This window comes from Schistocerca cancellata, chromosome 4 (genome assembly GCF_023864275.1).
Source record: "Schistocerca cancellata isolate TAMUIC-IGC-003103 chromosome 4, iqSchCanc2.1, whole genome shotgun sequence".
NCBI lineage: Eukaryota > Metazoa > Arthropoda > Insecta > Orthoptera > Acrididae > Schistocerca > Schistocerca cancellata.
In genome coordinates this window covers 304,631,617-304,651,368 of record NC_064629.1, presented here as the reverse complement: position 1 = coordinate 304,651,368, position 19,752 = coordinate 304,631,617, and the positions used below count along the sequence as shown (strand labels likewise).

The following is a 19,752-nucleotide window of genomic DNA, read 5'->3' as shown; positions in this document are numbered from 1 at the left end:
AGTTAAATTTTTTCCGCAAATTTCATCAAATGCGAGTACCGACGCAGCTCCTTCTGAGGTGGTCAGGAGTTCGAGCGTAATACAAGACTGCGACTAGAGGATGCGCGTGCGGGTGTTGCAGGGAAGAAGAAGCTGCAGGCGGAGGCGTCGTGCTGCCCGGTGTGCGGCGTGACGCTGCGCGCGGGCGAGCTGGAGGCGCACTACGCGCACGAGCTGCAGCGCCTCTACAAGTTGGGCGGCGCGCGCGCCAGGCGGCCGCCCCCGCCTCCCCCGCCGGGGCCCGCTGCCGCCGCCGCAGCCGCCGCCGCCGCCTCTGCCTCCGCCGACGGCACGCACGAGGGTCGCTGGGAGGTACGTGGCACAGGCTCGCTGGAGATAACTGCGCTCGGCGCTCGATAGTGACCGTAGCTCCTCTCTGTGTGTGTGTGAACGTGTCCTATCACGGAATCCCTCACACAGAACTCTAAGGAGAGTGGGAATAGCCCATAATCACGCGCTGATTGCATTGGATTTCTGTATGTTTTAGAGTTTACACGTGGTAACGCAAAACGTTACACGATATCGTACAATAAGATGTCCTCATAATCAGCTGGCGATTAAAGGTGCACTACATCCCAATCGAATATTGGCATTTCTTACAAACTCCTAACATTTTTCGATGCTACAAATACAAATATTCTCTTTTCCAACTTATCGTGACAGGTGAAACTGCGCCTCATCTTCGTACTACATAATGCTCTTCTCCTACTTCACCACATCATGTCATTTCACAAACAGCAGGTGAAAATCAGTTTTGCATTAATATCCACACCACATCCATTTAACTAGGGTTGAACGACAATGTGGACCGTTAGGTCTGTTATTTGAAATGATCATTCACGACATGTTTTAGTACAGGAACATTGGAATCATGTAATGTGTGAAATCCTTTGTGTGAAATCCTTTGTGTGCCACAGCTGCCAACATACATTTTCACACTGAAACTTCAGCACGATAAAATTTCCTGAGACGACTAATTAATCTGATACCCAACTTCCCATATGAAACAATAATTAACAGCTGTAAACTCTCTAGACTGCCAGCTCGCTACTGCAGCTGACTCATGTGCATTGCGGAAACGACAACGGCAAAACACCAAACACTGTCGCAAGCAATTACAAAAATGGTTCAAATGGCTCTGAGCACTATGGGACTTAACTTCTTTGGTCATTAGTCCCCTAGAACTTAGAACTACTTAAACCTAACTAACCTAAGGACATCACACACATCCATGCCCGAGGCAGGATTCGAACCTGCGACCGTAGCGGTCGCGCGGCTCCAGACTGTAGCGCCTAGAACCGCGCGGCCACTCGGGCCGGCAGCAATTACAACTTTGTACCTCTGTGCACAGCTGTGGTGTATGATTACCGATATGTGCAGCCAGAAAAACAATTAACTCAATTAAAAATGTCAAAAATAAGATACACTGCACGAAAATAAATTAGTACACCCATTTAGAGGCTTCCAGTTCACTCAAGATTTATTGTGGCAACCGTCAATATGGAGTACATGAACTGATTAGATTTACAGACGAAAAGCACAAGCGGTTCCGAAGTACTAGGTATCAATGTATGCTGAAACACGCATATTAATGCGTGGTGTAGCCTCCACGGACGGCAGTGCAGGCGCTCATGCTGGCATTCAGTCGATCGTACAGATGGCTGAGATACTTTATGCCACGTGTGCTCGACCTGTTCACGTAGTTCTGTAAGCATTCTTGGCTGCCGAGTCGCACGAGTAATTTCTTGTCCCAGTATATCCCACACATGCTCGACTGGAAACAAGTCCAGAGATCGTAGGTGAAAGAGAGTTGTAGCTTATCGCATCCCAGACAATAAGGTCGGGGGTAGGGTCAGTATGTCTTGGACGAATGCACTCTACGAGGCAGCGCTCACCAGGTCAACGCCGTACTCGCAAACGACCATCACTTGCGTGCATGCAAAATTTGCATTTATAGTTGAAGACCACGAGGCGCCATTCCATCTTCCACGGCACCAGTCGAGGCGTGCACATCAATGCTCTGACGTGAGTGGAAGACAAGCTAGAGGTGTGCGAGTCCGTAACCTCACTGCTAATAACCGGTTCGCAACAGTTTTTGTTGACACATTTCGGTTTACAAGCCCTCTTATCTGTGCAGTGTTAGCTGTGCGATCTGCCACTGATACCCTTACAATACGACAATCCTGGCGGGAGTCTCTGCTGCGTGGACGTCCAAAACCTTGTGTACGGGTGTGAGAATGTTCACGTGACCACTGATACCAGCATCGTTGCATAACTGACGTAGCACGTTCACTTTCGTGTGGCAGTCGCCCGAAACGACCATCTCGCCACTCGAAAGGCCACAATTTGACTCCTTTCAAACTCGGTCAGTCGACTATAGGAAGCACCAGTGCGTCTCTGTGGCGTGGTTGCCTGCTTTCTTCACACGTCTGCACCACATTGAGCATTCTGGCTTTGAACATTCGATATTAAAGGGTAGCCACCGGTGGAGCAGCAAGCACTCGTTCTGGGTACGGTAGTTCGGTTGGATGCCCTAATCTAACAGGCTCCTTAACAGTCAGGTCCTAATGACGAGCAGCACCGCCGGTGGCGCGGCAGCTAGCGCCACCTGGCGGCCTAGTGTTGCAGAGGCCTACGTGCTGGCAGAAGACCAGTATTCATCAGTACGTATAATTTGCCTGCAAGTGGCTTAGCACCTGATGGCGGCTTTGTTGCAATAATTGAAGCAGAGAATATTCAGCGACTTGGTACTAGAGCACAATATATACTGAAGAGGTAAAGAAACAGGTACACCTGTCTAACATCGTGTAGGACCCCCGCGAGCACGGAGATGTCCCACGACACGGCGTGGCATGGACTCAGCTCATGTCCCAAGTACTGCTGGAGGGAATTGACACCGTGAATCCTGCAGGGCTGTCCATAAATCCGTAAGAGTACGAGAGGGTGGAGCTATCTTCTGAACAGCACGGTACAAGGCATCCCACATAGTCTCAATAATGGTCATGTCCGCGGAGTTAGGTGGCCAGCGGAAATGTTTAAACGCAGAAGACTGTTCCTGGAGCCACTCTGTGGCAATTCTGGACGTGTGGGGTGTCGCAGTGCTCTGCTGGAACTTCCCAAGTCCGTCGGAATGAGCAGTGGACATGAATGGATGCAGGTGATCAGACAGGATGCTTATGTACGTGTCACCTGTCAGAGTCGTATCTGGACGTATCAGGGGTCCCATATCACTCCAACTGCACGCGCCCCACACCATTACAGAGCCTCCACAAGCTCGAAAAGTCTCCTGCTGACATGCAGGGTCCATTTATTCAGGAGGTTGTCTCCATACCCATACACTTCCATCCGCTCGGTTTCATTTGAAAGGAGACTCTTCCGGTCAGACAACATGTTTCCAGTCATCAACAGTCCAGTGTTGATGGGCCCAGGCGAGGCGTAAAGCTTTGGGTCGTGCAGTCATCAGGGGTACACTAGTGGGCCTTCGGCTCAGAAAGCCTATGTCGATGATGTTGCGTTTAATGAATGGTTCGCACGCTGACACCTGTTGATGGTCCTGCATTCAGATCTGCAGCAATTTGCGTACGGGTTGCATTTCTGTCACGTTGAACGATTCTCTTCAGTCGTCGTTGGTCCCGTTATTGCAGGATCTTTTTCCGGTCGCAGCGATGTCGGAGATTTGATGTTTTACCGGATTCCTGATATTAACAGTACACTCGTGAATGAAAATCCCCACTTCATCGCTACCTCGGAGATGCTGTATAGTGCTCGTGCGCCGACAATAACACCACGTTCAAACTCACTCAAATCTTGATAACCTGCCATTGCAGCAGCAGTAACCGATCTAACTACTGTGCCAGACACTTGTTGTCTTATATAGGCGTTGCCGACCGCAACGCCGTATTCTACCTGTTTACATATCTCTGTATTTGAATACGAATGCCTGTACCAGTTTCTGTAGCGCTTCAGTGTATGTGGCATGAGTGGGGATACCTGTGCAGTGTGATGGACTACGTTGAGAGGGAGACGAAGAGTGACTATGACGTGTCGCGTACTCCTATTAACGTCCATATGTTTGGACGGAATGTGTCCATAGTCGGGAAGGAACGTGTCAATAGTCGATATGTGTGGAGAAGCAACGCTGTAATTAACTTCTGGAGACACGGCCATTTATATTAAACATACAACCTTCGTGAATTTGTGTGAATTGTACTGTGCGTTAGCGATTGCGACAGAAAGAGCTGCTTGTATCCGTGTGTTAGACCTCCATTCTATGACTTTATAGGCTACTTACGTGAGCATAGTGTAAATGTCATTCAGAGCAATGTATGAATTCTTATATTCAAGCAGTGTCAAAGCATGCAACTGTTATCTCCAATCAGCTTAAAATCCGTAGAAGCGGAGTTTACGAATTTAATATCTATGTACTTTTTGCTTCTACAGGGTTGAATGCGATTCAGGCCTAATTTAAAGTGTATAGGAACCAATTATTTGCAAAATACTGCATAACGGAATGATTGTAAATTAATGACTATGTATATAAGTAAATATAAATAAGTAATCATATTTCGAACAAAATGCTTCTTATTTTCACCGCCGAGCGCTGTGGTCGAGCTGTTCTAGGCGCTTCAGTCCGGAACCGCGCTGCTGCTACGGCCTCAGGTTCGAATCCTGCCTCGGGAATGTCTGCGATGTCCTTAGGTTAGTCAGGTTTAAGTAGTTCTAAGTCTAGGGGACTGATGACCTCAGATGTTAAGTCCCATAGTGCTTAGAGCCATTTTTTACTTTACTTTCTTATATTGCACGTCATCTGACGAGTCTGATGACTTTTTTTCCTTTTGCAACAAGTTTCGGTTTTAGCTTTGTTACTATTTTCTTTTGACGTCAAGTTTGTAGCTTTAATTTGTCTAGTCATACGTCTGTTTGTTTGAGGGTCGGATGTAGCTGGTTCAAATGGCTCTGAGCACTATGGGACTTAACATCTTAGGTCATCAGTCCCCTAGAACTTAGAACTACTTAAACCTAACTAACCTAAGGACATCACACACATCCATGCCCGAGGCAGGGTTCGAACCTGCGACCGTAGCAGTCGCGCAGTTCCGGATGTAGCTGGAAAAGGTGAAACATTGTTCAGAATTTTCGTAGGGCTGACTTGCTTCGTTTCATTTGAAATCACGAGGTCAAGTAGAACTATCGTCTGGTTTTGTAGAAGGTCCTGGTAGAGGTGACGTTGCTCTCCTTTCAGGGGATAGCGCATTTTTGGCCACATTTGTCTGCCGATATGGATCCAGTAGTGAATTGCTGCTTGGAAAACAGAGCTCTTTCAGTTGATTTCTGGCTAGATGACTGGATTATAGTTGCTCTAGTAGGGGAACATGGAAAGGGAGAAGAGGTTATTTCGTGGAATGTTTGTGCAGATACGTTGATGTTATCATTTCCTGCAAGTCTATCTGAATCACTTCTAAAAACGTAATGTGGAATTGCATTGGGATTAAACGGGTAGATTCCCGTTGCCTTGCATCCAGACACGGCGTTCCCCGACGCTGCAGCTTTTCCCCAATATCTTGTAGTAGCTCACTAAATTTCAAACTCCCTCGCTTCCGATGTGGGTGATTCCTCTGACATTTCTCAACGGTACTATAAACATGAAGCTTTAAACATTTGTAGGCAGGTCGGTACTGCTGCTGCAGATAGCGGGTATAGTGTAGCTAGGGAGGCACACTAAAATGATACTATTCCTGTCAGCAAACTCCAACAGCTGTACCGTGCCAGAGTGTGAAGTATGGCCATCCAAAATCAGTATAACTGTTCTAAGGGGTTTGCGAGGCACAAAATGATCCCTTAGCCATTCAAAAAAGATCTCAACATCATTCACGCAGGCAGATTTCTCTGACATGACAACCTTACTTCCAAGTGGCTTGTTGTCCCCCCATTCTTTTTTTGTTAACTCCCTTCATGACAACTCAAGGTGGAAGAAACATCCCTTCAGCATTGCAGAATGCAAGTACTGTAACAGTGTCTCCTTTTTCTGATGAAGTAATTACAGGAACTGTTTATGACCCCTTTTCAGATGCAACAGCGCCTGATCCGTTTTTTGACTGAAGGCCTCTCTCTTCCATGTTAAATATACTTCCCAGTTTATTGAGCAATCAATTTTATTCCATTATTCTTGAAAGTACGTTGAAATATTCCATGACTTCATTATGATTCAGTCCCTGGTCTCTGGCCAATGATACGCCTTCAGGTTTTCACACACTTCGATCTGGATATCGAGATAAGAACAGTTGTAGCCAGTCGTAACGTACGTTTCATTTTTCGTTATTAAATTTATGATTGATGCTAAGCCGCACAGCAAAATCATATTGTAGACGTCGTACACAGTCGCTCGTCAAGGGAAAACCATGGGCCTGCCTGCGTGTCCCGCGGTGGGCAAGTCGTTTTGCACAGAGTGGCACAGCGCACCAGCCACAGAACCATCAAATGCCGAATGGGATCTGGTTCTTACAACCAATGTGTCAAACAGACTTAAACCATTGCCTATGAAGGAAATCACTCCCATAAGTACAGTTAATGTGTTATGTGCACGGAAAAGAAAATTGGAAGTGGAGGACATCGAAGTCAATAAACGAAAACTGGAGTATATGGCGAAGACAACCGCCATAAAAGAAGATTATAAACTGCAATTGGAAAAAGAAGTAGCTATTGCAGATGTGCAAGCAAGGTTTACATATGGTTTTAAGAATAGTGTATGGAGAAATCTGGTTACGACTGGGGAATATGAAATATCTGCATTTACACTAAACAGCATTGGAAATTGGTCGTGTGTTGGGGTGCTGGCCGAAAAGGATGGATTGGAGCACGTTTACCACATTAAAGGTCACACGAAAAATCTGTTTATAAAGCTCCACTTCCGTTTGGATCTGCTTAAAAAGGATGACTACCTTGTATGGAAATGAGATGGACTGGACCTTGTACACTTGTCAGTGGAACGACCTTATACGGAGCTAATACGAACGGAATAATTACAGTTGGGAGTGTCCTGCAGAAGAGCTGCCAGATACATCCAGAAAGACGTAGAGTGTTTTAATAACTGTGTTATGCGGGAAACAAGGGACAAAATTAAAATTCCAGAATGCTCTCAGCTGTAATAATTGCAGGGAGGAACACAGCTAATTGTCAAAGCCATAAAAGAGACAGTTTACAGGAAAGAAATTAGATATGTGCTGGAATTCGAAAACATACCGTATTTGCATGAGTCAAACTACTTGTTGCAGAGAGAATTAAACGATTCACATGTAGATTTAAACTATACGTTAAAAATTAGACCGAATGTTCTTAGAACTGTACCAAACAAAAATAAAGAATTATTGTCTGTGTGTAAATGTATACACAAAAATTAATAAATGGTTTTGTACGTGAATATTTGTTTTCTTATTCTCTGCCCTGGAAACAATGCTAAGACGTTTCCTATTGAAAATGATCTACGTATGTGGGAAGTGGGCATGTGAGTTAGTCCTGCAATGATACTGGAAGCTGCGAGAAGAAGAAGAAATAGTTCATTATTATCAGACAATATATGCTGTTTGAGTTTAGCAGGAATATTAATCTTGTTCTGTCTCTCTTAACACACCCTGAGGGGATCGGCTTCGGACACGTATATATATTTTCAACAACTCTTTTTGAGCCAAAGTATCAGTTTTTGCAGGAAATTCCGCACAGCACTGACGAGGTAACCTACCAGTCATTTAGCGAAAGCAGTGATATTTCACCGCCGAGAAGTTAAAGCCAAACAGTGTTTTCATATTTGATGGCGTCATAGTGTAAAGGACTGGAAATCCCGGAAAAATGTCATCAGAAGCGTCAACAGCAGTAAAATGCCTAGGCGGAAGCACCTGGAGGGAGCTGAAGAAGACTGCATAAAAAAAATGGTTCAAATAGCTCTGAGCACTATGCGACTTAACTCCTGAGGTCATCAGTCGCCTAGAACTTAGAACTAATTAAACCTAATTAACCTAAGGACATCACACACATCCATGCCCGAGGCAGGATTCGAACCTGCGACCGTAGCGGTCGCTCGGTTCCAGACGAAGACTGCATATACTGGGTCAGAGATTCATTTGCTGGAATGTTAAAGGAAGTAACTCAAACACTGAGGACCGACTGGTCGGTGAGCGAAAGCAGAAGAATATGTCAGGCTCGAAATCATTTGCATGGATTTTTAAGGATGCGTAATTCACCCACTAAGAAGTGACAGTGTAAGAGACGAGTGGCCGAAATTCCCGTCGGTATGTCATCTTGTGACTGTGGCACTACAATTCCAATTCGGATCGAGGTGTAAGAGGCACTAAGACGACTGCTGTTGCTGGAGGAAACATCGACAATGATTTGGTCTGGCCTGTACTTGTTGATTAACTGGCTCTCGATGTACTATAGTCGGATAAGCGTTTAGGTACTGGCTCAAATGGCTCTGACCACTATGGGACTTAACATCTGAGGTCATCAGTCCGCTAGAACTTAGAACTACTTAAACCTAACTAAACTAAGGACATCACACACACCCATGCCCGAGGCAGGATTCGAACCTGCGACCGTAGCGGTCGCGCGGTTCCAGACTGAAGCGTCTAGAACCGCTTGGCCACTCCGGCCGGCTGTTAACAATCTCCTCTTAGCTTATAAGTATATACACTGACGTGATAAAAGTCATGGGGTAGCGATATGCATATACACAGATGGCGGTAGTAATCCGTACACAAAGTATAAAGGGGCAGGGCATTGGCAGAGCTGTCATTTGTACTCAAATGAGTCATGTGGAAAGCTGTCCCATGTGATTATGGCCGCACGACAGGAATTACACTCTGAATGCGGATGGTAGTCGGAGCTAGACGCGTGGGTAATTCCATTTAGGAAATCGTTAGGAAATTCAATATTCCGAGATCCACAGTGTCAAGAGTGTGCCGAGAATACCAAATGTCAGGTATAACTTCTGACCACGACAACATGGTGACCGACGGCCTTCGCTTAACAATGAGAGCAGCGACGTTTGTGTAGAAATGTCAGTGCTAACAGACAAACAGCACTGCGTGAAATAACCGCAGAAATTAATGTGAGACGTACGACGAACATATCCGTAACGACACTGTGGCGAAATTTGGTGTTAATAGGACATGGCAGCAGACGGCCGATGCGAGTGCCTTTGCTAATAGCATATTTCCTACAGCACCTCTCCTGGGCTTGTGACCGTAGCGGTTGGACCCTAGACGGCTGTAAGACCGGGATTTCATTCGGTAAGGGCTGACGGGATTGGGTTCTTGTGTGACGCAGACCACACGAAGCCATGTCAACAAGGCACTGTGCAAGCTGGTGGTGGCTCCATAATGGTGTGGGCTGTGTTTACATGGAATGGACTGAGTCCTTTCGTCCAGGTGAACCGATCATTGACCAGAAATGTTTATGTTCGGCTACTTGGAGATTATTTGGCGCCATTCAAGGGCTTCATGTTCTCAAGCAACAATGGTATTTTCGTGGATGACTGCGCCATATCACCGGCCCACAATTGTTGATGACTGTTTTGAACATTTGAAATGAATGATTTGGCCACCCAGATCGCCCAATATGAACCCCATCCAAGTTTTATGGAACATAATCTAGAGGTCAGAATGCGCACAAAATCCTGCACTTGTATCTTCATTTACAGTGTCATAGTTGGGGTGTTATCATACAATCTTCTTTACTTGTCTGCCTATCCTTCAGAATAGTGCCCAGTGTCATTTCCCGTTCAATGACAGCTTTTCTCTTCCCTTGCTGTCTAGCGGCGGAATGCAGAATTTTTATAAAAATGGATTGTCACTTCTGACAACTAAGACTGAGTTTGGGCACTGTTGTATAACATTAAGGTGTCTAGACATTTGTCAAGGTAATTCAGGTCCTGTCAACCATTATCATGGCTCCAGCTTCTGGCAGGAGTGAGCCGTCACGGCCGTGGACATTGTTAACGATATACCGTATGTGAGACAGCAGCGATAGTGGTAGATCATGAGCTGGTGTGTGCGATCCCATTTACTCGTACACTTGTAAGTAATAATAGTTTCTTTGTTAATTGTTCGGTCTAGTGTTTACGTGTTTCTTCTTGGAAAAGTGGGAGAAAATCAGTCAAAAATCTAACTAATTGTAAATTGCAGCCGGCTGGGGTGGCCGAGCGGTTCTAGGCGCTACAGTCTGGAACCGCACGACCGCTACGGACGCAGGTTCGAATCCTGCCTCGGGCATGGATGTGTGTGTTGTCCTTAGGTTAGTTAGGTTTAAGTAGTTCTAAGTTCTAGGGGACTGATGACCTTAGAAGTTAAGTCCCATAGTGCTCAGAGCCATTTCAACCATTTTTGTAAATTGCAATGGGAGGTGGTCATACATTGGGGTGCTTACAGATAATGCACTTGTTTTTAATACACTATGACATCGCCCATGAATAATGCAGGCACAGGTTCCTCATAGCAGTAGATTAAATAATGCACTATGGTAATTGGTTAGTCTCATTTATATGTGTCACTGGTTGTCAATACTGAAACGTAGGAGAAAGATCCATCAAAACTGGTAACATTGCAATGAAAGAGGTTAGGAAAATGTTATATTTCTTTCTCCAGCGAGCTGTCACAACACATCTTCATAAAACGTTTGAAGGACAGGACGTGGCTGTGAGGAATATAAGAACAATTTTTCTCACGCCGGAGGTTCGAGTCCTCCCTCGGCCATGGGTGTGAGTGTTGTCTTTAGCTTTAAGTTAGTCTAAGTGGTGTGTAAGTCTAGGGACCGATGACCTCAGCAGTTTGGTCCCTTAGGAATTCACACACATTTGAACATTTTTAAGAACAGTTTTATTGTAAATGTGACTATTAACTTATATCTGCATGTATACATTGTCGCTATTGTAGAATCATTCTGTTCTGCAATATTTTGCAAATAATTTGGGTATGCTCAAGGGTTAACAGTTGCATTCCTTGGCACTGGTTGGTTGTAGAAATTTGTGCATTGTTCTAACTCAATCATGTTTACACTATGCTCATGTAAATAGCCTATAAAGTCATAGAATGGAGCTCTAACGTTCAGATGGCAGCGGCTCAGCCTGTCACAATCATTAACGCACAGTTCACACAAATTCACTGTAGTTAACACAGGAGTTTATTACAGTATTGCTTCTTCATACATATCGACTATGAACACCTTCCTTCCAAACTTAAGGATGTTAGTAAGAGTATGTGACAGTTAATAGTCACTTATCATCTTCCTCTTAATGTAGTCGGTCATACTGCATAGGGCGCCTCTCTTGTACCACATATGCTGTACCTGAGTACCAAGATGTTAGATGTTGAACATTTCTACCTCAGTTATTACATCGAATTCGCTATCAGTTGCCAGGACTACTTTCACGTGTTTAGATCGAATTTCAACTAAATTATATGTATTGACTAACACTTAACTGGGGTTCAGCTAGTTGAGGAACCTCCAACAGCTGCTGCTGCTACTACTGCTCTTGATGCTGAGGAGCTGACAGTAGTAAGTCGATCACCTGCGTCGCCAGGATCAGCATTTCAACTAGTACCGCATCATGGACACTTCGCACTGTTGTAAAAACTAACTAAATAAATACATAGAATATTAATTGGTACATAACAATAACAATAATAATAATAGTATAGTAGCGATTAAAGATGGACCAATTACTTACTTTTGAATATGACAGTCTTTTGGTTCTGGCCAGTTTCAGTGTCAGATCTTTGCTGTCGCTTCATGGTGATCCTTTCACTACAGCATACAGAACAAGTATGATGAGGCTGATGCAGTTGAATTTCCAGTAAAAAATGGGAAGAGGAACTTCATTCTTATTTGTCTATAGAGAAAGGAGGTAGGGGAGGAGCAGGGGACCTTCAATTTGGTCTCAGAAACCGTCACAGTTCGCTGAGTGGCATGTGTGGGACATGTGACCTGTATCAGGTTACATCATGTCCTTGATTGTACTATGTACAATTGCCCAAGGTGCGTGCGCAAAGCGAGTGTTCCTCAGGATAACCTAGAAGATAACAAGCCCAATTGTCTTAGGTGGATGGACAGAGTTCATAAAAGTCTTATAACCAGAAGTGACCTCGAGATAAGATCATTATTTGCACTTGCACCTATCATGTTACCCTGTTATGAGCAGCTGATGCAGCATCCTAAAAGTGTGACATTGAAAAGAATGGTCTCTGCAAAAAGTAATAATAATATTTTGAGGTTCTTTGTTTCTTAGTTGTTCACACATAACTAAAAGACACAGTAAGTGAAATTTTCAGTAGGGTAGCAGCGCAGGTATTAAACACTGACTTGAGTCAGCAACCTCAATAAATATTTATCTACATGGATTATTATCCAGGAAACAGTGGGCAAGTAAAAAGAAGTTTACGAAATAGGAGACTATACTGTAAAAACAGGTGGGTAGCATAAAACTCTATAATACATTTTGAGTTCCACTAGTTGCAAAATGCCCCATAAAAAATGAAAGTATAATTGATGTCGTAAAATCAGAACACTACTGTGTTCATAAAATTGAAATTTTGAAAAGATATCAGGACAATTAAGCAGACGTCGAAAAAAATTATCCATTGTAGATTAATATGTTTAGGACTTCAGAAAAGGAGCTCATTATTGTTGCTGTAATGAGGTAAAATATTGGGAAGTTGCCAGAAAATGCTAGACCAGGGGTGGCCAAAATTTCGGCTCACGGGCCATGCACGAGCATGAGTGCCAAAGCGCTCAGCCTTAGTTCACATTTGCCCCATCACCACACTATGCCATCTAAGCTCAAGGAAAGGGAAGAGAGGAAAACTGCAACCACATTGCATTTAAATCCTCTCAAGAGGCTCACGGTTCTCGTGAATTCGTGTGTGGCACGCAACTGGCTGCATTTCTTTCACCATGCCCTCCCTATCCTTGGCCCCCTTCCTGCTGCCCCCTCCTTCCCGTATTGGTCTTCTCATTCATGTCGACCTGGCTGTCCACATGGTTCCCTGTTCTCCTTACAGTTTCGTTCCTTCGGGTTTGACCTCTATTTCCACATTTTCTTTCTTTAGTGTGAGCCATCTGCAAAGAACATCCTCCCTAGCGTCTACTGCGTGCATTCCGTTGTTTTTTGTGGATAATATTGATGATAAGTTTGAAGAAGTGGAGGCTCTCAGTAAGATGTGGTCGGGCTCCCTGTTGACCAGAGCTTATTCTGCCACCCAATCTGCAGCTCTTCGTGCTTGTGATCGTCTTGGTGACATACCGGTGTCTGTTACCCCTCACCAGTTACTGAATATGGCCCAGGGAGTCATTTTTCATTGAGACTTCTACCTGCAAACTGATGAGGAACTTCAAGCTGGTTCTGGAACAACACAGTGTTCAATTTGTTTGACGTGTGCAGAAGGGGCAATAAAGACAACCGCACCAATACTAGCACCTTTATTCTGGCTTTCAAGGGAGATACCTTACCAGAGGTGGCTGAGGTCATTTGTTACCAATGTGACGTGAAGCCGTACGTCCCTCCACCCATGAGGTGCTTTCGGTGGTTGCATTTTGGGCATATGTCTTCCTGCTGTACCATAGACCCTCTATGTGCTGACCATGGACGCCGACTGCATGAGGGAAGCTCAGGTGTTTCGCCACTCTCCACACTCGCCAAATTGCCCAGTTTACAAGAGAGAAAAGAGGATCCAACAGTACAAGTCCCTGGGTCGCCTATCTTATGCTGAGGCCCACCAGAAATATGATCAACTCCACACAGTGTCGATTTCTTCAACTTTTGCTTCTGTTACATCCTTTCCCCCCTCCTTCCTCTTCCTTACCCCAGCTCCATCCTCGTCCCCGTCCCCTAGGTTACCACACCCTCCCATATGGGTGCCACTCCCTCCCCTATGGGTGCCACTCCCTCTACCTGGCTGAAGAAGTGCCCCCTTCTTCGGCACCCACCATGGACCACTCAACCCAGTGTCTCAGGTCAGAAGCCTGCTACCACAGATTGGCCACGAGATGCGCCGTCTGTGTGCCCCAAGGTTGCTTGCTGTCTTTCAGTCCCGGATCTCGCAGAAGCCTGCTCTCCCTGTTTGCCCTACCCTCCTCATCCTCTGAAAGTGAAGAAGAAGAAGAAGAAGAAGAAGAAGAAGAAGAAGAAGAAGAAACATGAATCCTGGGACAAGCCCCGCTCTCCCCCCACTCCCCCCAGTGGTGCCATCTTCCCCCTCACAACCTAAGTGTGACCTCTTACTTGTGGATGTCACCCCATCCTCGTCGGTGGCGACCACTGACTTAGTGACATGACCTCCCCTTGGCATTTTATGTCTAAGCTGCACTCTCACCACAATCTAATCCAATGGAATTGCAATGGATATTATCGTCACCTACCGGAAATACAACACTTTATTTCCTTTTATTCTTGCTCTTTAAAAAGCGAAGTTCTGTGATGACCACTCTCTAACATTTTGTTGTTATCAGGCATTCTGTTGGAACTGTACCAGCCCCAGGATAGCATCTGGAACAGTATACGCTTTGGCTCGCACTGATGTCATTAGTGACTGGATCCCCCTTCAATACCAACCTGGAAGCAATAGCGGTACGAGTGTGAACGATCCCAGCAATCACCATTTGCAGTGTCTGCCTCCCTCCAGGTGGGCAACTTCCTTACATTGAACTGCCTACCATAATACTGCAACTCCCGCCCCCATATCTCCTCCTCAGGGACTTTGTTGCACACCACCCCCTGTGAAGGAGTGCCACTTTGATGGCTAGGGGTCTAGTGATTGACCGACATACTACAGACTTTGATTTGTATCTCCTCAATAACAGTTCCCCTACACCCTTCAGTGCCTCTCATGGCACCTTTTCTGCAATCGATCTCACGTTATCCTCCCCTGATCTCGTGGCTTCCCTACACTGGTTACCCCATGATGATTTTTGTAACAGTATCCACTTCATGGTGATTCTATCATTCCCCTGCCGCCGCCAGGCTGGCAGGCCCCCACGTTGGGCGTTCCACAGAACCAGTTGGTCTTTATATACGTCTGCTGTGCTCTTTGACACCTCTGTGTTAGATTGCTTTGATACGGTCGTGCAAGACGTCTCTAATACTACCCTTCATACCGCTGGCACTGCTATCTCCCTATCCACAGGTCTCCCCCACTGTCGACAAGTACTGTGGTAGACTAAGGACGTGGCAGTCGCTATCCAGGACCGCCGACGGGCGCTGTAACGATTTAAATGACAGCCTTAACAGACCAACCTTATCGCTTTTAACCATCTCCTTGCTAAGTTCCTGTACCTTATTGAGCAAAGTAAAAAGGGATGCTGGGAGCGCTATGTTTCCTCGATGGGGACGTATGCCTCTTCATCGCAGGTGTGGACCAAGCTCCACAGCCTTCTGGGCTGCCAGCGACAATCAGCTTTCCAGGGTCTTATCCTGTAGGGTGCTCTGTGTACTGATACATAGGTCCTTGCAGAACACCTTGTGACACACTTTACGACGGCATCGGCGTCTTCTTCCTACCCTACTACCTTTCTGCGGTAGAAATGACAAGTTGAAGAAACCCCCTCTGTTTCAACCTCCACAAAGGTGAAGCCTATATTGAACCCTTCATTGAATGGGAATTCCATGCAGGCTGTTCACATGACGGGGCACAAGGCCCAGATTCCATCCACAACCAGATGACCCAACACTTTGACGTTACCGAGAGGCAACATCTACTCAAGGTCTTCAGCTGCATTTGGCTCATGGGTGCCCTCTCCCTGCAATGGCGAAACAGCATAGTTATCCCCATCCTTAAGCCCTGGAAGAACTCAACGTCACTCAACAGCTATAGACCGATTAGCCTGACCAACATACTTTGTAAACTCCTCAAGAGGATGGTTAGCTTCCGATTATGATGGGTACTCGAATCTCGGGGCCTTTTGTCCCCTAATGAGTGTGGCGTCTGGGAAGGACGATCTACAACAGACCATTTACTCAGACTGGAAACAGCAGTCCGACAGGCTTTTATTAACCACTAACATCTTTTCACGGTCTTCTTTGACCTACATAAGGCATATAACATGGATTAGCTCCGTCACATTTTAGTACCCTCCATGACTGGGGCTTTTGCGGCCCCCTTCCGATTTTTATCCCGAGGTTTTATCCCGCTAGGTTTTCCGAGTTCAAGTTGGCACCTCACTCAGCACCCCTCGGACCCAGGAGAACGGTATCCCACAGGGTTGTGTGTTAAGTGTCACACTCTGCCTCATAGCCATCAATGAGCTTGTACGTTCTGTTGGACCTGTGGTTGCGCCTGCGTTGTATGTCGACGACTTTTGCGTCTGGTGCAGCTCCCACTTGATAGCATCTGCTGAACACCAGTTCCTAGGCGCCATCTGATGGGCCTCTGCGTGGGCCCTTTCCCATTACTTCCAGTTTTCTCCCTCCAAAATGCGGGTTATGTATTTTTGCCGTAGAGCTACAGCCCACCCCAATCCAGAACTTTATTTAGGCAACCGGCACTTAGATATTGTAGTGCAGTTCCGTTTCTTGGGCCTTCTTTGATACTACGGCGCCGTGGCTGCCTCATATTCGCCGCCTGAAGACTATGTGATGGTGCGAAAAGTGTGAGGTCATCCACATGAGTACTAAAAGGAACTCGTTAAACTTCGGTTACACTATAAATCAGTCTGATCTAAAAGCCGTAAATTCAACTAAATACCTAGGTATTACAATTACGAACAACTTAAATTGGAAAGAACACAGAAAATGTTGTAGGGGAGGCTAACCAAAGGCTGCGTTTTATTGGCAGGACACTTAGAAAATGTAACGGACCTACTAAGGAGACTGCCTACATTACGCTTGTCAGTCCTCTTTTAGAATACTGCTGCGCGGTGTGGGATCCTTATCAGGTAGGACAGACGGAGTACATCGAAAAAGTTGAAAGAAAGGCAGCACGTTTTGTATTATCGTGAAGTATAGGAGAGAGTGTCACAGAAATGATACGGGATTTGGGCTGGAAATCATTAGAAGAAAGGCGTTTTTCGTTGCGACGGAATCTTCTCACGAAATTCCAATCACCAATTTTCTCCTCCGAAAGCGAAAATATTTTGTTGACACCGACCTACATAGGGCGGAACGATCACCACGATAAAATAAGGGAAATCAAATCTCGTACGGAAAGATATAGGTGTTCATTCTTTCCGCGCCCTATACGAGACTGGAATAATAGAGAATTGTGAAGGTGGTTCGATGAACCCTCTGCCAGGCACTTAAATGTAATTTGCAGAGTATCCATGTAGATATAGATGTATGTGCATGCAGAAGCTTAATGCTCTCTATCTTCTGGCCCCCACGTCATATGCAGACCATATGACTCTTCTCCATCTTAACTGTGCTCTGGTTTTGTCCAGACTAGATCATGGTTGTCAGATTTATGGCTTAGTGGCTCCTCTCCGTGTTCGTCGTTATGAGGTGCATCTGGCTGTCGGTGCCTTTTGCAATAGTCCCATCGACAGCCTCCGTACATGGATAGCAGAGACCAAAGGGTGCCTGCAGGCTGCTAATTGCGTCGGTACATATTAAAACACCGTGGGGGGAGATCTGAGTAACATAATGGAGGGCCTGTTAATGGCTCACATCTCTGGCTCCACAGCCCCCACAATGTGGTTGTGAAGCCAGACTGACGATACCCAGTATATTGGTGGAATATCCCATTCTTTTGGTCCTTCGTACTAAGTATAGCCTTCCAGGTTCCTTGTCTGTAATATGAGGAGATGATTCACGGATGGTTGACCTGGTCCTGTGCCCTTCGTGAATGTGGCTTTTATTTTCAGTTATAAGGTTTTGCTTTCCTCCTGCACCAGGGGAAAGGTTGTTGTGGTTGGGACCTGACTTCTGAGTCTGGAACCCATGACCAGTTCCCCCTGCAAAGACCGCTCTTTTTTCCCCCTGTTTTTCCAGTTTTTAGATTTGACCTCCTCTTTCATGCCTTATACTGTGTGTACTTTATAGTGTGACCCCTCTAACTCGATCCGCTATCTTTTCGCGACCGCTCTGTCTTCCGCACATGACTTCTGAATTGCGGGACTGATGACCTCGCTGTTTAGTCCCCATAACCCACCTCAATCAATCAGTCAATCACTCAGTCAATCATCGGACTTAAATGGCAGTGCAGTCGGACTGCGTACTACTTCGTCTTATAGTTTTACTTTTCTCAACAACATAGGTCCCAAACAAAACAAATTTTCAGCATTATTTAATTATTTTTGGCGCGCTGAAGACATAATATATAATTTTTTCCTTGTACAAACTATAGGCATACAGACGGGTGCAGACAGTTTCTAAGTTCCGCATTGAAGTTTCCATGTAATTGTGACTTACTTAGTGTCATAATCGAAGAAAGATCTTTCACACAAATGTGTCGATCGAAACGTTGCAGCATTTTTGCAACCTCATTATGGAGACTTGGAAACTCTGCGTGAGGAAAGCAATGTAGACTCATGATAGTTTTAGCATAAAAAGATTTGTCATTAAAACGTGAACTACCTCGCACATTAATCAGTTACATGTGCACATTTACAGGCGCACTTCAACTGTCTGCACATGCACAGGAGCGGTTTCAACTGAAACGGCAAGCGGTCTCGGAAGCAGCACGGAAACAAATGAAAGATTGGCAGAGGCCTCAAAATCTTTATAAAAAGTCCTAAAAATCTTAATCCTTGTAATTCTTTCAAGGCCATAATGAATTCTTCAAACCTTACATTTTGTTTAACGCCATTGAGCTTAGGGAACTCGACTGTCTTTGTCAGAATATCTCCCTTCTACAACGTGATTTTCTTTTTAAATGCATCCGTATCAAATTAGAAAGAAGTTACCTTACAATGGCTTACTGTGAGCAGTGTGCAGTCAAGGTCCACTTAAAAAGTGAAGTGTCCACTCCATTCAGGATGTTCTAATTTTCGTTCCTCCACTCCTTTTTCCTTTATAAATTGAACAATAGCGAGTTTTAAATCGAAAAATCGTTCAAAACATGCTCCTTGACCTAACCAACGTACTATGCAGTAATACACACATCAAAAAAAGTTTTGCATCGCCTCGGTTCCGAGAATTTTGAAACTTGTACAGAAAATTGGAATAGAGATCAACATAAAAATCATTTCCGCCTTTTATATTGCTCATGAAAACCACACATTGCATGTTGTACCACCATACAGCGAGACTTTCATAGGTGGTGGTCCAGGTCGCTGTACACACCGCTACCCCTAATACTCAGTAGCATGTCCTCTTGCATTGATTCCTGCCTGTATTCGTCGTGGCATAGTATTCACAAGTTCATTAAGGCACTGTTGGTCCAGATTGTCCCACTCCTCAACGGCAATTCGGCGTAGATCCCTCAGAGTGGTTAGTGTGTCACGTCGTCCATAAACTGCCTTTTTCAATCAATCCCACCCCTCAGGGGGCTCAGCATTTAGTTGCTGGGTACGGGCTTTGCGACCCCGGCGTCCCTGAGTTGGGGACTGGGAAGCACCACCAGTAAGCTCTGAGCATGCTTCAACGACCACTGTAAGGCGCGACGGTGGAACATTGTATGGTACAGAGCCCGGGGATCTTGGCTTCACTGCCTGGGTCGCGAGGATGGTATAAACCTCTATAAAAAAAAAAACCCTCAATCTCAAGGTGTGCTGCGTGCCGAGAAGACGCATGGCTGT

The 19,752-nt window shown here is 45.4% G+C and overlaps 1 protein-coding gene across 1 annotated transcript in view; it reads left to right on the top strand.

The window, feature by feature from the left end:
* The window catches only part of LOC126184181 (E3 ubiquitin-protein ligase Rnf220-like), a 658,132-nt gene that overhangs the window by 547,649 nt on the left and 90,731 nt on the right, over window positions 1-19,752 (top strand). Inside the window, exon 4 of the mRNA XM_049926549.1 lies at window positions 122-351. Within this exon, the coding sequence (XP_049782506.1) occupies window positions 122-351 (230 nt within the window). The remainder of the gene's footprint in view (window positions 1-121; window positions 352-19,752) is intronic.